At 35.1% G+C, this 21,091-nt stretch overlaps 1 protein-coding gene across 1 annotated transcript; it reads left to right on the forward strand.

The window, feature by feature from the left end:
• The first annotated feature begins 431 nt into the window (after nucleotides 1-431).
• LOC114750510 (importin-11) lies at nucleotides 432-16,170 on the forward strand. Its single transcript, XM_028939102.1, has 24 exons — nucleotides 432-855; nucleotides 1,005-1,114; nucleotides 1,270-1,342; nucleotides 1,863-1,924; nucleotides 2,622-2,763; nucleotides 3,686-3,904; nucleotides 4,024-4,090; nucleotides 4,715-5,114; nucleotides 5,823-5,970; nucleotides 6,081-6,241; nucleotides 6,758-6,857; nucleotides 7,479-7,553; nucleotides 7,675-7,809; nucleotides 8,300-8,389; nucleotides 9,077-9,259; nucleotides 9,346-9,450; nucleotides 10,257-10,415; nucleotides 11,809-11,853; nucleotides 11,981-12,202; nucleotides 12,816-12,922; nucleotides 14,674-14,730; nucleotides 15,109-15,178; nucleotides 15,259-15,508; nucleotides 15,861-16,170. Exons 1-23 carry the CDS (start codon nucleotides 715-717, stop codon nucleotides 15,418-15,420), a joined length of 3,033 nt encoding a protein of 1,010 aa, XP_028794935.1. The 5' UTR covers nucleotides 432-714; the 3' UTR covers nucleotides 15,421-15,508; nucleotides 15,861-16,170.
• The last annotated feature ends 4,921 nt before the right edge of the window (nucleotides 16,171-21,091 follow it).

The raw sequence follows: 21,091 nt of genomic DNA on the forward strand, positions 1-21,091 counted from the left end.
CTAAAATAGTCAATTTTTTTTAGAACAAAATAAGGTATTATTAAAATTGCTCCCTCCCCTCCCCTCCAATCAATCCAAACAGGAGATCATTAAAATCCCTCCCTCCCCTCCCCCTCCCTCCCCTCCCCTTTGTAGCTACCCTCCCTTTCCTCCCCTCCCCTTCCTTTCGTCGAGCCAAACATAGCGTTAGAGTCAGAAGAGTAATTTCTTAAGTTGCAAGGTTTGTTAATTCTCATAAGCTGACGCCGAGCATCAAAACTCCGAGACTATTACAATTACAAGTAAACTAAACCAAGCTTAATAATTAAGCGGGTGTTTGGATAGTGTTTTTAAAAAATATTTTCACTAGATAAAATTCCTTTCACTTTAAAACACTCCCTAAAACAGTGAAAATTGCCTCGACGCTCAAAACGACGACGGCAATCGCGCTGACACTTCGTTCCCAGTGGCCTGAGAGAAGGAGAAGCCTTGAACGACAAGGACACTACGGTCTCCGGGAGCCAAAACCTCCGTCATTGTCTCTCTCCACCTCCACCTGCTGCTTTCCAATCACAAGCACCGCCTTCTTCAATCGCCACCAATACTCTCTTCAACAAAGTTCATTTTGTAGTCTCCACCATCCATATACATTTATTCTCACTGCTTTCGTAGCTCAATCAATCTTGGAGCTCAGGTGGCAATCAAATCTGAGGGAGAGATAAGCTTCATTTAGTAATGGCGCTTTCAGCTTCCGACCTTCCGGCCATGTACTCGTTGCTTACCAATTCTATGAGCAGCGATCACTCAATCCGCAAACCTGCCGAAGACGCGCTCTCTCAATCGGAGAGTAGGCCTGGTTTCTGTTCTTGTCTCATGGTACCGTTCCTCGATTTATATATTGCTAGGGTTTTTTGTGTTGTTTTTTTTCCCCCCTCCCAATTCGCACTCATGGTTTTGCTTGACCGTATGTATGTTTTTAAGTGTTTGGAATCTGAGTTTGTAGCATCTTGTGAACGGAACTGTAGGAAGTTATTACCGCAAAGGATTTAGCATCTCAAGTGGATGTGCGGTTGATGGCTTCGGTGTATTTTAAAAATAGTATTAATCGCTACTGGAGGCACCGGCGTGATTCCTCGTAAGCTCTTTTTTTTATTTTTTATTTGATAGCTATTGCTTTTAGTTTAAGCTATGTTTTCTTACTCTATGAGCGTGAGCGAAGCGAGGCAAGATAAGTGAAGTGCATGTTTTGGTTGTTAAGCCGTGGATAGTAACGTGGCATTTTCCATTCAGGGGGATCACCAACGAGGAGAAAATACATCTCAGGCAAAAGTTATTGCTGCACTTGAGGGAAGAGAATGATCAGGTGCTTCCTAAACATTCTGTTGCTCTTTTTTAATATTGCTTTTCCCTTCGATGGTGAGACTGTGAATAACTGAACATGCATAGATATTCGGAAAGGGGGAGTGTTTGGGGACAGTTTTATCTCTCATGATTTTCAGGCTATGGGCCCTGCGTGTAAATATTTTAGCGTTTGACCCCATCACTACCTGAATGGTAAGTTCACTAGTTACAGTCCTAAAAATCGTCTCACTCAATGATAAATTAATTCATACCCCCTTTATTTAATAAAGCAGTGTTATTTTGAATTAGTGTTCCTTTGGTTACTATAACATGATTAGTCTTACCAAGGTGTGATTTTAGATGCATTTTATTATGTCATAGTTGATGTCAGATTGAAGCTTATAGTCTCCCTGAATCCCGTTTGTAGCCTTCTTGGGTTTGATAGAAAAATAATTTTGCATGGTATGATTATTGGTCAGTAATCTGCATGCATTGAGCTTCGGATATTTATTTCTTCTACTCCTTTCATTTTCTAACTGCAGATAGCTCAGATGTTGGCTGTGCTCATATCCAAAATTGCTCGGATTGATTATCCCAAAGAATGGTACATTCAGAATTTGTTAGATTTTTGAATTCCAGGATTGTTAACTGAGTCTATAATACTATCATTACAATTTTATTTTTTGTTTTTAAATGACAATTTAAGAATTTAAAATAACTAAATACACGGCTACGACAAATCTCACCTCTATGTCCAAGATTATGTGTACATGTGAGATGGTTCTTCTAACTTCTATTAACCATTAATCATCTAGAATAAAAATTACATTTTTTAAGGTTCATTTGAGGAGTGAAATATAGGAACTCCTGAGTGAATAATCTCTTCACCTAGTGGAATATGGCTGTTGTAATTTGGAACCTCTAGGCAGTTATGAACTTAAGAATGGATTTTTGGAGTTGTTACGGCTAAGAAGGAAGGAATCCCTAATCTGCATCCTCCAAGGCTAAAGTAAGAAGCTTAAAATGAAAATAGTGGCAGGTTCTCATATTGGTATGCATTAACGAGTATGAGGGTTTCTCAAGGTTATCCTCAATTGAGACGATGGACTGGAATGTTTTGAAGCTTAATAAGGAATAAGGAAGTAAAGATTAAAAACTGAAGACAATAAAATTATTCCAGTAGTTGGCTCAAAGGTTGAGTTATGCTGAAAATTTCACACACTACTCTGTGAGCTCGATTTGAATGCTTTACTTATGAAGCAAGCCATACATATTGATATGCTGATTTCATGACTTATCAGGCCAGACATCTTTTCTGTTTTAGCGCATCAGCTTCAATCTGCAGATGTTCTTGCATCCCACCGAATCTTCATGATATTATTTAGGACATTAAAGGAATTGTCCACCAAGCGCCTAACTTCAGACCAAAGAAACTTTGCGGAGGTACGGTTCATTTTTTAAAAATTTTTTGTTTATATTTTCTTCTTCCGTTTCTCTCTCTAACTTCATGCTGTATATGTTGTCTAACTTTATCTCTATCCCGCACATTGCAAACCAGGTAATTCGGTATTTTATTTGTATCAAACTTCTTTTTCTCTTTCATGATGGAATTCAGGTAGATATATGCAATTTTGGTATGGCAACCTTTTCTATTGATAGGAGTCATAATTTCCTTAGCCAGTCTTATTTCTCTTGGTAGCAAAATGGTTCTTTGTGCTCTTTGTTTCTATTATAGGGATTTATGTACTGGAGTGTAACCCACTTCTTCCTATGTGTATCTATTGAATTTCAAGTATTGAATGGGATTGGGAAGTTTTATGCTGATCACGAGAGAATAACATTCAACCTATCATACTCTGAATAAAATTTAGGCAAGAAAATGAGAAAAAAAAAAGGCATAAAAGAGCCCCTCTTCCCAAAGTATGGTATTGAATAAAGTTTATACTGATGCCATGTTGCAATTTTTTGTAACTCTGGTGGCCCAAGAGGTTTTTTTTGCCCCCCCCCCCCTTTCGCTGAGAGGGGAATGTATTAATAATAAAAAAAACTGTACAAGAGTTATCACCCGGGGGGGGGGGGAAACTGTACAAGAGTCACGTAGGGTGGAGGATTATGTGTGCATGTAAAAGCAAAAACGACTTATGGGCAGTTTGCTCTTTCTTATGAACCTTATATTATGTCGCAGCTAGTCTCTGATGAACTCTTGAACATATTGGATTCTTTGAATCTTTGTTCACTTGTTTTTGTATTGTTTCATTCTGCAACAAAATGCTTTCTGATGGTCCAAACACGGATTTCCTAAGATTACTGTTTAGTACCTTGTCACTTCTCAGAACAATAAAATATGACTGATCTCCTTTGTCAGATATCATCCCATTTCTTTGATTATTGCTGGCGCCTTTGGCAAAGTGATGTGCAAACTATATTACATGGCTTCTCCACTCTTTCTCAAAGCTATAATTCAAATTCTGGGGAGCAGCATCATGATGAACTTTACCTTACTTGTGAGAGATGGTTGTTATGTTCAAAGATAATACGCCAATTAATAATTTCAGGATTTCAAAGTGATTCAAAGTGTTTTCAGGTACCATCTATTTTTCTTATGTCTATTCCCTACATGGTTTACTGTTTCTCGTAGTTTGGCATATTTTTCTTTTTTACTTTCCTTTATTGTACTTGACGCCTAATATTTCTGTTTTGTAGGAGGTTCGACCAGTCAAGGAAGTTTCTCCTGTGCTCTTAAGCGCCATTCAATCGTTCCTTCCATATTGTGAGACCTCCGTTTCTTTTGCACGTGTCACTGCTTTGTGTTTATGTTTTCATGAACAAAATACCCAAGTCTATTGTAAGAAAACGTTGATGAACATAAACTGATGAAAATTCCTTTAGACGGTTAAACCACATTAATATCTTGCATCTCAAGCTCCAGTTATTGTGGAATCGTCATTTCTAATTGACGTTTTCATACTTGTGATATAATATTGTAGATTAATTTTCATGACTGGTACATTTTTGGGATTGACAATTAGCACTGCAGGGAAAGCAGAGAAATGTGAACATGGTTTCTAAATCATTAAAATGATGTTTTCTAGAGGACAATGAACATTTTACAGTGTACTGTCATCACTCTCCTTGTCCCTCTCTCCCTCCCCCTCTTTCTTGGTTCTGAAAACTTTTAGTATCCTGCATGTGTCATGATGTTTATGCACATCTGAACCTTTAGTCTGTAGTTCCGTGACCAGGAATGCAGCAAATTGGCTCCCTCTCCCGTGATTTTTAATTTTTAATTTTTTTAATGAAAGGAAAAGTTAACTTGTCCTTACTTTCTGCGTTTTTGTTTTTGAAAAGTATGACTTCTTCCCTCATACTCATTGGATCTTTCTCTTGTTTGCAGATTCATCTTTTCAAAAGGAATTTCCAAAATTTTGGGAATTTACAAAAAGGGCTTGTACCAAATTGATGAAAATCTTGGTTGCCTTTCAGGGCAGACACCCTTACTCATTTGGCGATAAACTTGTGCTTTCATCTGTTGTAGATTTCAGTTTAAATAAGATAACAGATCCTGAGCCATATCTATTGTCATTTGAACAATTTCTTATTCAGTGTATGGTGATGGTGAAAAATATGCTGGAATGTAAAGAATACAAGCCAACTCTTACTGGTCGGGTTATGGATGAAAATGGAATTACCCTAGAGCAGATGAAGAAAAAAATTTCCGGTATGGTTGGTGGTGTTTTGAGGACCCTTCTACCCAATGAGAGGATTGTCCTCCTTTGTAATGTGTTGATAAGAAGGTAGCATTCACTTCTTTGCTCCTTCTTGGGTTTAATTTACTGTGGTGGCCTGATTTTCTTACTGACTGAGGTGTGAAGTTGTGGCATACGTGACCTAATAATGCATGGTAGTTCATTGCAACTAGAACCAACGGAAATAATTCAGTTTTAATCTGGGAAAGATCGGCTCTCTTTTCAACTAAGATTTTAGAGTTTCATGTCTGCTAGAGTGTGTATTAATTGTTCTATGATGGAGCTGGACATATCTGGGAAGTCATTTGTGTCTTCCAGGACTGTGTATATGAACAGTTACTCGTTTATGTAAGGGTTGATTCTAATTCTGCTCATGATGAGATTAGGATAAATAAGGGCACTGAAGGCACAGGACTGAAACAATCAGTATTGAGACAATGTTATAAACACTGTTACTTTCCTGCCTAAATATTTGATAGAAATTAATATATTTGAAAGTGTAATGAAATTGTACGCCTTGTCTTGTGATGAAAGTGATGTTGCCAATTTAAATTGCCAAACAGAAGTCCCAAAAAAGAGTTATGAGAGAAGTTCATAGTAGGAAGGTTCAGGGACTCTGCAGTCTGTTAATTGTACATTGTTTGTAAACTTGTTGATTGCCAAGATATAGTTTTGAAAAGGGAAATTTGCTTCGGTGATTTTTTGCCTCTTATACTGCTTGATTCTGGACTAAACAGTGCTTTTGTAATCCAACAGGTATTTTGTTCTAACAGCAAGTGATTTGGAGGAATGGTATCATAATCCTGAGTCTTTTCATCACGAGCAGGATATGGTTCAGTGGACAGAAAAATTGAGGCCATGTGCTGAAGCATTGTACATCGTGTTATTTGAAAATAATAGCCAAGTAGGTGGCATTCAACATGGCAGGTTATCTTGTGTTATCTCAATTGTTCTGATGCTTCAATGTGACTAGATTATTAATGCGTGTATGTGTGAATGTGAATGTTACTTTAGCTGCTAGGTCCTGTTGTAGTTTCTCTTCTCCAAGAGGCTATGAATAGTTGCCCAACTTCAGTGACAGAGATCACTCCAGGGTTGCTTCTGAAAGATGCTGCTTATGGTGCTGCCGCTTATGTTTATTATGAGCTTTCAAACTACCTGAGCTTCAAGGACTGGTACTTCTGATGTTGCTATGCCCTTGTTTTCAGTTAGTTTATAATTTGGAAGGCGGCAATATTATATTAACTTAGACCAATTCACGCAAAAAAATGGCAATGCCTCCTGAACAAAAACAGGGCACTGTTTAAAATCGGGGTTCTCAAATTCCTAAAAACTGTTTAAATGGCGTTTTTCCAGCATGTCATTCTTCACTATGCAATCTATGGTTTATTGGTTTGAATATCTACTTAATGAGAGTGCTGTCGGTGTTCTCAAACAAATTTCACACATCAATATGCAGGAAAAAGAAGCTTGCTCGGGAACTTTATTATTCAATTTCCTGATATATGTAATAATACTCTGTTAATTGTAACGTTTTATGTAAGAGATTTTTTTAGGTTCAGGAGCTTCTTTTATTGTTGGTTGTTAACTTTATGTTTGGATTTATTTCTGGTAAACACATAATTCAGCATCATAATTTATCGTGTTTGTGTTTATTATGCTTTCACTATCTGTAAATGTAATATTTGCAGGTTTAATGGTGCATTATCTCTTGAACTATCAAATGACCATCCAAACATGCGGATCATCCATCGTAAAGTTGCTCTAATTTTAGGACAGTGGGTTTCTGAGGTCAATCACATATTAAGTACTTGAATCGCATAGTGAATGAGCTTTTATTTTTTCGTGGATCAATTTTACAGCAGCTTTGATTAGATTCACTCTTTCATGTCTTACTGATAGATACTACCTCTGGTCCTTAATATAAGAGCTAGTTAATTGATTTGAGTAGATTAAGAAAATTTGTTATGTTATCTATTTGTAATAAATAAGTATTGTCTTACTTTGAATACCTTTGCTAATCATGTGTATTAGCTATAACTACCATTTGATGGAATATTTAACATTTGCAACTACTACAAGGCCTACTTTGAAAAAAATGAATAAATATGAGAGACAAAGTGGATTGGGGTCTTTTATTTAGCATCAAAGTGAAAGTCAAACTAGTAGTTATATTAAAGACCGGAGGTAGTATGTTTAAAACCTAAACGTGTTTCACAATTCTAACATAAATATTACATTTTCTACAACAGTGGAGTAACTGCTACAATGCCATATTATATATCCTGTTATCTTGTTAAATCTAACAATTATCAATGAGTTTAACCTGTTATGTGCCATACAATTGTGTGTATTTTGGTTTTAGACAAACTTTTTATACTTACTATATTGTGACTATTATATTCTTCCCAGATCAAAGATGATACGAAAAGACCCGTCTACTGTGCTCTAATCAGATTATTGCAGACCAAAGATTTATCTGTCAAAGTATGTTTGGCGTGTTGCATAGTTTTGTATTCCAATGAAAAATATTAATTAGCCTTGAGTTTTAGCATATTTGCATCTTATTGTTATGTTTTTTACTAATCACATGCATTATTTGTTTTAGCTTGCAGCATGTCGCTCCCTGTGCTTACATATAGAAGATGCAAACTTTTCGGAAAAGGAGTTTGTTGATCTACTTCCAATATGTTGGGACTCATGTTTCAAGTTATTTGATGCAGTTCAGGAATTTGACTCCAAGGTAAAATCTTCCTTTCTGCAAAGTAAAACATGTACTGGAAGGGCGATGGGAAGTCATCCTGGCTTTATGTTGTGCTTCTCTTCTGCTTCGTACAGCTGTAGTATGGCTTGAAAAATAAATAGATTCTCTTAACAGCTTTCTTTCAATTTTGATATCTTTTGCATGATTTTTTTTTTAAACTGTAAATGATGGAAGGCTTAGATGTGCATTTTTTCGGTGAAAAAGTCTATCTGCTTGATGCAACACCCCCCCCAAAAAAAAGAAGAAAGGTTTATTAAATGATTATGTTTTTAAACTGAGATATGTAAGGCTTCAATATGCATACATTTTGTAGTGAAAAAGCCATTCTGCTTGATGTAGTTTCCCCCTAATTTTATTGGTTATTTAGATTTAAGGGAAGGTCATTAACAACAGACTATTTGGTTTTAAATATCCTTTAATTTTTAAGTGGTCCATTGTACTTCTCATTATTGTTTTATTATTTTTCCAGGTTCAAGTTCTGAATTTGATCTCTACCCTCATTGGACATGTTGGTGAAGTTATTCCATTTGCAAACAATTTGGTGCAATTTTTTCAAAAGGTAACAAGTCAGTAATTAATCTTTACTTCTAATGAAACTTCTTTGGTTGCAAGATTTGCTGCTTTCCATCTTCATATATGTCCGGTCATGGAAGGGGTTAGATAGAAACGGTAACATATTGAAACTTTGAAACAACCAATATGGAACCAATCATTATTTGTTCGTGATAAGTTTAAACTTCTATCATGGATGATATGCATTATCTTTTAAAATATAATTCCTGGAGTTTTGTGTTCTTATTGGTGTGATAATATGTGGATTTGCTTACAACATTATCTTTTCTGAAGGTGGTAGATGGTAAGTCATTTATGATACAGCTAAGTTATTTGTTAAAAATATATGGCCAATTTGATATAACAATATGATTACAATAACTTACACTGGCAAAGATTGCTAAGAAGTACAAGAAAGTTCAGAGGTTATTTTAAAATGTATGCTTCATCTGATTCTGGGTATCGTGATAGCAACAACAAACTTTATGATAACTTGTTCTGTTACTTAGAGTCATTCAAAGGGGAGAGAATGTAATAGATTGAACTTTAGAAAAAGCATTATTCACATGTTTTTTAGCTCAATAAAATTTAGTTTTCCGGCTCATTAAAATTTAGTTTTCACACTGTTAATTTTCTAATGACTAATAAATGGAATTAGTTTAACCCAGTGCACTGTTGCGTTTGTTCTAACAAGGTGTGGGAGGAATCTTCTGGTGAAAGCTTACTGCAGATTCAGCTTCTTATTGCTCTGCGTAACTTTGTGGTTGCACTTGGTTACCAATCACCCATTTGCTATAACATATTACTCCCCATTCTCGACAATGGAATTGATATTAATAGCCCAGATGAACTCAATCTTCTGGAGGATTGCATGCTGGTAATCCTGCTCGCTCTTTATCATATTAAATACATACTATTTGGTGGGATTTTATTTGATGAAAGTATATCCTAATAATCTTTCAGTTATGGGAGGCCACACTTTCTCATGCTCCTTCAATGGTTCCTCAACTGTTGTCATATTTTTCACGCCTTGTAGACATCATGGAAAGAAGCTTTGACCATTTGCAGGTTAGGCTGGGCTCTGTCATTATATTGACCTTTATTGCTTTGTCAATGTTTGATGGAGAATTTAGTTTGAGCTGGTGCTACTGCCCCCTAGGTCGAGATGGTCATTTGAAAGCTTCATTTTGCATAATTGGACCGGGATGATGAGTGATAGAGTGTTCTTGTACTTAAACTCATATAATAATGTTCAAATTATGACATCTCAACTTCATTCTATTCATCCTCTTGCATACCTCCTCTTTTCTGTACATTACACTAATTTTGAGACCAGAGAGATACTGCACAGGAAATATATATTGTATAATTGAATCTCGCATTTGGCACTGGTCTGTGTGATTAAGGACGTTATCATGTGAAATATTTCTTTTTGAGTACTTATCAGAAAGTAAAAGAATTCATTGTTAGGTACCATCTATGGAAACTAATGCTGCTACCTTCCAGTTCCCTGAAATTTGACTGTTGGTTTGTTTATTTTTTCCCCCCTGCAATTTGACTGTTATTGAGATGGTTATGCACTATTTGGGTATATATATAACCATTTAATGCATTGATTTGTGTATAAGTATTAGAAGTATCATAGCTTAAGTTATTGACTTCTCAGCTGGTTCCTTGTGATTTATCTGATGACTTGCTTTGGACTTGATTTTTGAACATTCAGTTGTTACCTTGGTAATTTTATATTATTTATCTGGATTGCAGCTCAAGTTACCCTTAATGGCCACTTAATAATGCGTCTCATTTCTGAGAATCCATGCAATGCATAGGACCCTTGCTAGTTGTTGTTGTTATTGTTATTTGTTTAATTGCAGGTTTCTGTCAACATAATTGAAGATTACATTATTTTGGGTGGAAATGAATTTCTGAGTGTCCATGCTTCAAGCATTGCTAAAATTCTTGATCTAGTTGTTGGGAATGTTAACGACAGAGGTCTACTTGCAGTCTTTCCTGTAATTGACCTTTTAATACAGGTAAATTTTTTTTAAAACCTTACAGATGTTAGCAATATCATAAACAACTGGGTTTTTTTTTAAAAAAAAATTATTTGTATATTTGGAATTCGGAGATATTTCCTCCTTATTGGTTGCCTGTATGACAATGATGACTGCCTACTTAATCTTTTGCTAAATGTGGAAAAAAGTCTCAAAACTTAATGGAACTTAATATAACATCTTATCGATGCACATGTTGTAAACACTGGAACCATAGAATATGGAACATTTGCCATGTCTGCTGTCCTGTGTAACGATCAGATATGTTTGTTTTGATTGACACTTGCTTGAACCCGAAAATGGAAAATTGAACATAAACTGTAAAGCAGCCAAAACAAGAAACAAATTACCGTTTTTGCTAATCCAGTGCTTGGTTAGAGTACAAAAGGAAAGAAAAGATTGGGGAACCCATGGTTAACCAAAGTGGATAGACTGTGAATCTTCCTGCTAGTTTGGCCTTTTGGATCTTTCAGTTTAATTGCAGCATCTATTCTTCTTTTCCTAGTGGTCCAACTTCTGCAATTCAAACGTTTCAGTTACTCAGGACTGATAACATCTTACACTTCCAAGCGAGATGCTAAAAGACTTGGAGCCTCCTTGTTTTTTGTCATGGAAACAATTTTTTAAACTTATCTGGTTGTTTAAATTAAATGTTTTGCAAAACCCAAAAAAATAGAAATCTGTTTTAAAAAAAAAAAAAAAAACTCAAAACAACTTTTACTTGTTTCATTGTTTTCTATTTTTTTGTCCTGTTTTGTTATTTTTTCTAATTCTCCTTTTCACTCACGGCTACACTCTCCACTTTGTCTCTCATGCTAGTCTACATCATTTCTTAGTCCTCCGACTCTCGCTTTGTCATTGTTGCACTCTCCATTCTGTCTCACGTTCTATCAGTTCTCCGAGTTGATTTTAGGAACAATTGTTCCAAACAAGTTTTTATTATTATTTTTTTTCATGTGCAATTTTTTAGAACAATTATCCAAACATGCTCCCCCCCCCCCCAAAAAAACTTGTTTTGAAAAACAATTTTATAAAACTATTCTAAAAACATAAAACAAAAACAAACAAGGCCTTAATCACTCCTTTTCTTTGGATTAGAATCGGGCTCTTTGGAGGATCTAACTTAAGTAATATGTTATCTGTAGTTTTGACTTAAAACTCATGCTGAATACTTGGTCATTAGTCTAACACAATGTGTGTTTTCAGAGTTAAAGATGATTTTTTCTTGTTCAAATTTTTATTTAGGTGGATTGTCCTTTAATAATATCCTTGGTCTTATAAGTTGGGTGATAGTTATTTAGCATATTTAACTGTGTCTTTATGTAGATTTGTAAGAATCCTAGAAAATGATATTTATTTTTGCTATTTACAGTGTTTCCCCATGGAAGTACCGGCACTTATTAGTAGCACTTTACAAGTAAGTATAGTTCCATGCCCAACTTTAAGCTATTTTAAAATGTCATACACTGAGCCTGTGCTCAGTAGTGGTTTCGTATTTGTTGTTGGGATACTCTACTTAATATTTTGTATCTCTTTGTTTCTAGAAACTAATCATCATATGTTTGAGTGGAGGAGATGATCGTGATCCTTCTAAAGCATCTGTCAAAGCATCTTCAGCTGCCATCCTGGCAAGGATTTTGATAATGAATACAAGTTCGCTTGCCCAGTTAACATCAGATCCATCAACCTTATTGCTCCTCCAGACAGCCGGTGTCCCAGTCCAGGAAAATCTACTTCTTTTCCTTGTTGACGTATGGCTTGACAAGGTTGGTAAAGTCTGGATCTCATGGATATGCTTGTCACGTTTGTTGTTTGCGATTATTTTGTCAAGGTATGTCTAGTCTGTGCTTGACTCAAAATTGCATTTAGTACACTGCAGCTGTAAAATGGTCTGTATTTACAGGTGACTTTTGATATGTGCCGGTTTCTTTAAGTGATACTTAATGTTGGAAACTTGTTCTAAAAGCATCACTTTTTAATTCTATAATCAGCTCATGGCATATTTAGGTTTACTTTGCCTCGATTTTATTACTTGCCCATTTTGACATCATCTTATGAACCACCATGAAAAGGCTTAGCAATATAATTGCTCTTGACTGGAGGATGTTCTAGATAAAACGCTCTTGTTCATATGTATTAAGGCTGCTGTATGTTTTGGTCAAACCAACACCTGGCTGCATTTTTTTATTGGTCTCTAACTACTCAGATAATCTGATTGGCATCATCTGTTTCATCCTTTATTTACTTATTTATTTTGTTACATCCGGAGGATTTGAATCATGACTGTTATTTCCATCCCATCCCATTTTTGCCGTTTGAATTGAATCTTGTGGTGTTGCGTGCTTTATTTAAAGTCTCGATTACATACGTTATTTGCAGGTAGATAATGTTTCATCCATTCAGAGGAAGACATTTGGCTTAGCCCTTTCCATAATTCTGACATTGAGAGTACCTCAAGTCCTTGACAAACTTGATCAAATTTTGAGGTATTCCATTCTTTTCTTATGGTATCATGTTTAGGGACATCATTAGGCTTTGGCCAAGATTCGTCAGGCAATCTTAGGGCTGTAATCCTCCAAATGGGCTGACGAGTTGAGGATTTTATCCCATGACCTTTGGGTGTATGAGATGGACCCATGTGTGAGAATATGGGAGCAATTGCTCCCACAAAGTACAAAAACTACATATAATTCCCCTATACTTTTTATTTGTCACCTCAAATTTCAATCGCCCTCTCAAAATCTTTGATGAAAACGGCTGAATAAAATAATTCTCAGTCCGATAAAAATGTATTGATGGTTGTCTAGTGTTTATGTAGACATAATTGAGGCGGCATGCCTGCCTCCTAGCTAAGATAATAATCTAGGTCAAATCTATCCGAATCCCTAAAAGGTTCAAATAAAATAAATTAAAACAAATCTGGCTTGATAAAGATAACTTATGAGATAAAATATAAAATACTAGATAAAATACTAATAAGTAAATAATAAATAAGTAATAAACTACAACCTAAGGAAAGACATGCCGTTCAACACTTGCCCTCAAGCTGAGCTAGGTGAACATGCTCAGCTTGCTAATGAGTTTCTCAAACTCTTCACTTGGAAGTCCTTTTGTAAGCAAATCTGCCGCTTGTGCTATAGTGGATACATACAGCACCTCTACCATCTTGGTTTCTAGTTTATCCTTGATGAAATGGCAATCAATCTCAACATGCTTATCATGGTGGACAGGGTTTTCCACTCTTTTGAGCGGGGCCTGCTTGTCACAGAAGAGCTTAATTAGTCCCTTTATAAAGGGTTTTGAGACTCGCAACTAGTTTTTCACTTCGCCAAGTTACTAAATTTCCCCGATCCAAAGGTGAGGTAACCAGTGACCGTCTATCATCTGCTTCACACCAGTCAGTGTTTGTATACACCAGCACTCCTCTTTCGGATCCGTTTTTGAAGCCAATACCCTTACCCGATGTGGCTTTCAGATACTTTAGAATTCAGTAAATTGTGATTCATGCATGAACTGACATGTAACACCACGTGAGAAGGCTATGTCTGGCCTGGTGTGAGCGAGATAGATTAACTTGCCAAGTGGGCTTTGATATCTTTCTTCATCAGCCAGGGTTGCAGGCTTCGTTTACTTCTTATTCTTCAGTTTTCACCACATCTTATAGTTGGTTTCCATGGGTGTCTTCGCTGGTCTGCTCCCTAACATCCCTGTTTCTCCTAATAGGTCTAGAGTATGCTTTCTTTGTGAAACAGAAATATGTCCTTCTGTCCTTGCTACCTTCATACCAAGGAGATATTTCAAATTTCCCAGGTCTTTTATTTCAAACTCCAAGGCAAGAAGTTGGATAAATAAATTTTATTTAATAAAAAATCAAAAGAGCATGATTCTAATGGCTAATATTTATTGCATTGTTATCAATTGAAATTTTATTTGTATTATATCATGTTATTATAATTTTATGTTTTACATATTTTTTCTTTAGTACTCCTCCAGTCCTAAATAGAAGACCCTTATACATACACGTGTATAAGGGTCTTATATTTAGGACCAGAGGATTATTTAATTTTAATAAATTTTACGGTTAATATAATTTTTAAAAAAATATCAATATTTATCTAAGTATAAATCTTGCCTCCACTAACTAATTTTTCTGGGTCTTCCAATTACTAAGTCACCTTTCAATATCCTATATCTCTTGCAAGTATAAGATGACGCATCTATATGTTGTCGCATGCAGTGTTTGCACTAGTGTAATTTTGGGCGGAAACGATGACTTGACTGATGAAGAGTCGAGGTTAGATCTTTGCAATTCAACTCTAATCTTTTATTTACATTTTATCTCTTGTTAGATTGTCGATTCATGCTTTGCAAAGAATCTAAGGTCAGATATACTTTTTATGAGTTTGAATAGTGTATTTTTCTCAATGAATTTTATGTTTTATATTCATGTTTGGGACTTGGAGGCTGGCTTGACGTGATGTATGCTCTATCCAGTCTTGGTTGAATTTATCTTAATCCTTTTTTGACCTAAAGTCTGAGTGTTACTTGCCTCTTTAGAAACTAGTTCAAGGGAAATGGTTGCAGGGTACTGAGTGTGGAATTAATGAATTATAGATGAATAGATAGATCACCTAATCAAATCATAGTTATTTATTCTGTCATTTGTTGACAGTGGTGACATGAGCTCTAATGCGTCTCCTCATGAAGGCAGTATACCGGGTAAAGAAATCAGAAAGAGACAGGTACGAGATTTATGAGAACCATTTAAAAATCCCCATTTGGAGTGAATAAATAATTATGTGTGCATTTTGGGAATTTCTAGATCAAAATGTCAGACCCTGTAAATCACATTTCATTGGAGACCTCTGTTAGAGAAAATCTGCAAACATGTGCCTCTATTCATGGAGAGTCATTTAATGCTGCGATGAGTAGCATACATCCATCCGCCTTTGCACAGTTGAAGCAGGCATTAAAGATGTCATAGCTGGGAGCGACACAGAGTTGTTGTTGTTCAGCAGTCGCATGTTGAGGCTCTCAATCTCTGCTAGCTCATTAGATTGATACTGTTACAGGTACGCCTTGCTACAACACCAGGGTTTCTATTTCTTTCTGTTTTCTTTCCTTTACCCTGTTTCAGTCTGGGGCAGATGAGAAGCATGCAGGCGCGGGCCTTACTCTCTTTGAAACAAATAAAAGTTGAAGAACATAAATGGTGATATTGATAAATTTCATTTTACAACTCTGACCCGATCTAGCAATGATATGACAAGTTCCAAGCGATGGGGGAGCTGTAACAAGACCCTAATTCTATGAGGCCTAAAGTTCAATTACTGTGATTACCATGTTTGCAATAAGTTTTTTTTTCAGATATATTGCAGTTAGCTCGCAACTAGCAGTGTAACACATCAATATGGCTTATTTCAGGGTGATATGGAAGCTTTTTGATACTTGGCTTTGGTGACTTTCAGGCTGTTGTGCTCAGAGCGGCTTGCAAGTCTTTTTTCCCATGATAATATTTCATATTCATTTGTTTGTGCCAGTTGGCTGCGTGACATTGTGTAAATAGCATGCTGTTCCTTTAGCAAAAGGGAGCAGCTTTGAGTCGGGTAATTTTTCCCCCACGGTTAAAATAGGGAAAGGTGAAATGGCCAGTCTCGTGTTTTGAACATATGCCAATGAGTGATGGGTTTGATGAGAATGTAGTGCAAGTTCCATTCTTTCTGGCTGCATACAATGAGGTTTGTCTTTTCCCCCCCTTCCTGGTCTCATTTAGTTTTAAATTATTAAGAAATAGAAAATTTCCCCAGTAATGATCGGGATGTTCCGACCCAAAAAAGGAAAGAAAAATCAAACCGACGGGCTTCACATCACTCAATCTAAAGTAAATATTGAGACAAGAAATGCTACAAAAAGATGAAACACAAGACAAGGTACGGACAAGTCAAGTCTCTGGTTTTTGGTTGGTCAAAACTTGTGTTTGGATAGATTTTCCTCCACAAATTTTGGCCAATGAACTTGGGCAAACTGAGATTAGACGTTGTCCAAAAAATGAGACTTGAAATTAGAGGTTGTTCGAGTTGTTCAGATTGTTCGAGACCATTTCAACCCTATATTTTGACTCGGGGGTATTTTGGTTTCAAAAGTCACTTGAAATACGCAATACCGAAAAAGTTTTGTTTTCGAATCAGTCTACTGGTTCTAACATGATTTGAAAAATAAGTTGTATTATGTTACTCCTTCTATACTTAATGTATGACGTAATTGTTAAGTTTATTTGGATTCTAATTTATTAATTTTTTAAAATTATTTTTATTGATGCTCCTTAAGTAGGAGAGGGAGGAAAGATATTAAGAAAGATAATTTTGGTGTTTTAGGAAAAACATATAATATTTCACATAATTTAGTAACTTATTGAATTATTTTAATCTAATCAAATTAGTTAAATAACTCTTACATTAAAACAGAAAAAATATTTATATTTGAATAATTTTTTTAATAAAAATGTCAGTTTGACATAAATTTATATAAATAAGATATTAAATTTAGAAAATTCAAATTATAAAATCAAATTAAAATCGGAAAAAGCTACTTTAACTTCGTCTTCACTTTCGGCTTACGAGTTTTTTCCCCACTTTCCCAAGGACCATTTCAAACACATCTTGATTCAAACTGACATTTTGGTGTCTAAGATCAACTGAAAAACGTAATCCCAAAAATGTTACGTCTAATCATGATTTTTCCTGTCCTCAATGTATTCCTCAAATGAGCACAAATATTGAAAATATTTATCACGAGGCAATTTTAACATAAATCATGTAAATTATGATTGAGTTTTCTACATTCTTTAAATTGGTAAGGGTGAAAATTAGAATTTTTCAAAAAAAATTTATAACTTTAATCATTTAACAATTTTTAGATGCTTTAAAATGTTAAGAAAAGAAATAAATCAATGCTACAGTGTCCTTAATTTTTAGGAAATTAATCTTTAATCACATGGCCTTTGGTATGAGCACTTGTGTGTGTGTGTGTATATATATATATATATCATACACTCAATAATTTTTTAAAGAAATATTTATAATTTTTTTGGTGGTCATTTTGTTCGTTCAACTACCTTAATCATCATCTTCCACGAGTAGAACAACTTCAAATAGCATGAATTTCTTGCAAGCGACAGAATGAGAGGGTTATATCAAATGAAATAAGTAAGCATTAGAGGATTTGCCGCAGCTCTCCCCCACCCAAAACTACACTATTTTGGGGGGAAAATGGGGGCGAGGCTTGAGAGCACTAGCCTAACGCCCTCGCCTCTGGGACTGCATCAACCACACCCCTAACAAAAATGAAATCGTTTAGGTTTGATTAAAAACCTTGTCCCATGCCTTGATCCATAGGTAGGGTCCCATTAATTCATACATTGGTTCTAACTTCTAACACAAATTTCGATTTTGCGCAGTCAAGTTGTTGCATTGGCTGAAAGTCACAAGCGTCTAACGTCCTAAAATAAATTTTTACTGCATTTAGCGTCATAGAATATTTTCCCAACTAGAATTTTTTTTTTTTGCCACAACTTTTCTGATAAAATTATTAGGGAGAATTTCACTGAAGGACCGCAGAACACAATTAATGTCAAAAAGCCTCCAAAACTTTTTGAAACCTCACTGCAGGACCAAGGGACCAAATTGAAATTAAAATTTAGAGTGAGATTACAATAATACCCCTCTCTTTTTATTTTATTAAAAAATAAATATTTACTGGAGTTACTGTTCTGGCCACCATCGCTAAGGTGGTTGCCTCCGGGAGTTCGGCCACCAGTGGCCAGAACAGTAACCCCGGCTGGCTTCTGGTGGCCAGAATTTTATAAGTGAAATTCGACAATTTACAACAAAAATTAGGCAATCTACAAATAACATAATAGAAGTCATAATCCCAAATGCAAGTGTTTAAATTCAAATGAGCAAGTGAAATTTGAAGATTTATAACAAAAGTTTATAGATTTGCAAGTGAAATTCGACAATTTACAACAAAAATTAAGAAATTTACAAATAATATAATGGAACTCACAATCCTAAATACAAGTGTTTAATTGTAAATGAGCAAATGAAATTTGAAGATTTACAAGAAAATTTTATAGATTTGCAAAAGAATTTCACTTGCTCATTTGCACTTAAACACTTGCATTTAAGGTTATGACTTCGATTATGCTATTTGTAAATTGCTTAATTTTTGTTGTAAATTGCTGAATTCCACTTGTAAATCGTCGAATTTCACTTGTTCACTTACACTCAAACACTTACATTTTGGGTTGTGAATTCTCTTGTGTTTGCCAAATTTGGATTGTGAATCCATAAAATTTTATTGTAAATCTTCAAATTTCACTTGCTCATTTGCACTTAAACACTTGCATTTGGGATTATGATTTCTATTATGTTATATGTAGATTGCCTAATTTTTGTTGTAAATTGCTGAATTTCACATGTAAATCGTCTAATTTCACTTGTTCACTTACACTCAAACAGTTGCGTTTGTTTTGTTATATGTATTTTTATTTGCATATTATATTTAAATGGGTTGCTTGACTTGGTGGTTACAAACATTTTGGTGTGCTAAGGGGTCATGGGTTCAAACCCTCCCTTAGTCACCTTGTTTTAAACAAAAAAATTCCAGCCATGGAGGTCGGTCAGAGCTACTGTGGCGGCCACCTGAGCGCCGGTGGCCTCTGGTGGCCGGAACAGTAACTCGGGTAAATATTTATTTTTTAATAAAATAAAAAGAAAGGGGTATTATTGTAATCTCACTCTAAATTTTAATTTCAATTTGGTCCCTTAGTCTTACAGTGAGGTTTCAGAAAGTTTTAGAAGCTCTTGGACATTAATTGTGTTCTGCAGTCCTTCAGTGAAATTCTCCCGAATTGTTATATAAGACCTAGTTCTTGAATTATTCTTGTTCGGATAGAAACAAAATCATGATTTTAAAAATAAATTTACAGTATACGAAATAAATATATAAAGTAAACATTTAAAAAAATTTGTCCTAATTTACAAAAAAATACTTTTAAAAAACACTTTTACAGTTTCCCAAACACCCCCTTATTATCATTATTTAGGGGAAGGAATGGAAGATGTTTTAAAAAACACAATTATAATATTTTAAAAAACATATGTCATAAGTTTTATAATCAAGTATTTCTCCTAACTATTTTTAATCTAACCAAATTACTTACATAAGTTTCATATTTAGAACTTACGGAATACAATTTTACTCTTTACTTCTTTGCTTTTTAAGGAGCAACAGAATGCTGCTGAAAATTTTTTTTAAAGTGTTACATGTACCAAAAGTCACTTTGCTAAAAATATTTTAGGGTGCCAACCACTAAAATATATTTCAGGCCGCGGGCTACATATTAGGTGCATCGATTCCTCTCTTTTTTATGAACATTTTTAAGGTTATCTTCAAGAAGAGAAACAGCTTAATCAGAAAATAAAGTCTTATAATAACAAGGACTATGACTACTTCAATGTTCTAAACAAGTGAAGAATATGCAAGTAACCGAAGATTGCTAAGTGTAGGCGCAGATTGTTTTAAAACTCAGATAATCACAAAGTATCCAGATTCATAAAATTGTTTGGCACTTCATGGTTTTCTGAGATTGTTTGAGTGTAGACTACAGGTTGATTTAGAACAATCCCCCACGCATTAAATCTTATAAACCACACGACAGTAAAATTCGTAACTCGCTAACAATATTTTCCCCAAAATAGAGTCATTATATTCAAGCCGCATGATTCAATTTAGGCCAAGATTGTTACGACTAGCACCCCAAAAAAAAATTGTTACGATGGAGAAATCACGAAGCTCAGAATTTGGTCTTAGCCAAGAGGAGGACTCCTACCTATCCTACAAGGCCAAGTGTCAGCAAAGAATTTATGGCTCTTGCACCCTCACGCTTCATCTCATTCACTTCCAACTGAGAGAAACCAAATTGAGCAGCGACAGACTAGTGTTGAGCATTCAATTAAGTTATACAGACTGCTCCCACTGATTAATACAAGACTACTTGCCCAACAGTACTTCAGACCACGAAATAAAAATCATTTTCATCCATGAAAAAAATAGTAGAAAAACATTTGGGAGGCCTCAGATTAGCATTTTGGCACATTCGTCATCGCAACGACAACCCATGCATGGAAACATGGAGCGCAGATTGTTGCCGCAGCTCATGCCACAGTATTGTCATCATCAGCCAAAATTGTTAAAAAGTCCCAACTAGAAGACACATTTGATATGCACCACCTTTATTAACAAGGGTATATTAATTGTATAGTTATACTAGCATAAAAATCAAGCTAAAAAAGACAGCATAAAAATCACGCCGACCTACAAATAGCCAACTGTAAATCATTGTAAACTAACGATCAAATTTGTACATGTATCAGCCAAAGTAATGAAAGTGATGCCAAATAGAAAAAGCATGAGTTAGAATTAGATTATCGCTTATACAAAACCAGTTGGATTATTTAACACAAACTAATTTCCTAGCACTTTTTTTTTTTAAAAAAAATTGAAATTGAAATATTTCTAAAGCAGCAATCAAACAAGCACTTAGGGTCACAAGCAACTAGATTTTTATCCTCTTCCAGCACAAAGCATAAAGG

The sequence above is a fragment of the Neltuma alba genome, unplaced genomic scaffold (assembly GCF_004799145.2).
Source record: "Neltuma alba isolate B1F8T4 unplaced genomic scaffold, ASM479914v2 tig00006484_pilon, whole genome shotgun sequence".
Taxonomy (NCBI): Eukaryota; Viridiplantae; Streptophyta; class Magnoliopsida; order Fabales; family Fabaceae; genus Neltuma; species Neltuma alba.

Bases quoted from the DNA above. Each gene is read 5' to 3' on its own strand.
- LOC114750510 (XM_028939102.1), top strand. From the start codon at position 715: ATGGCGCTTTCAGCTTCCGACCTTCCGGCCATGTACTCGTTGCTTACC. The intron at 4,091-4,714 runs GTGAGACCTCCG...TCTTGTTTGCAG, and splicing joins TCAATCGTTCCTTCCATATT to ATTCATCTTTTCAAAAGGAA. The intron at 5,971-6,080 runs GTAGGTGGCATT...ATGTTACTTTAG, and splicing joins TATTTGAAAATAATAGCCAA to CTGCTAGGTCCTGTTGTAGT.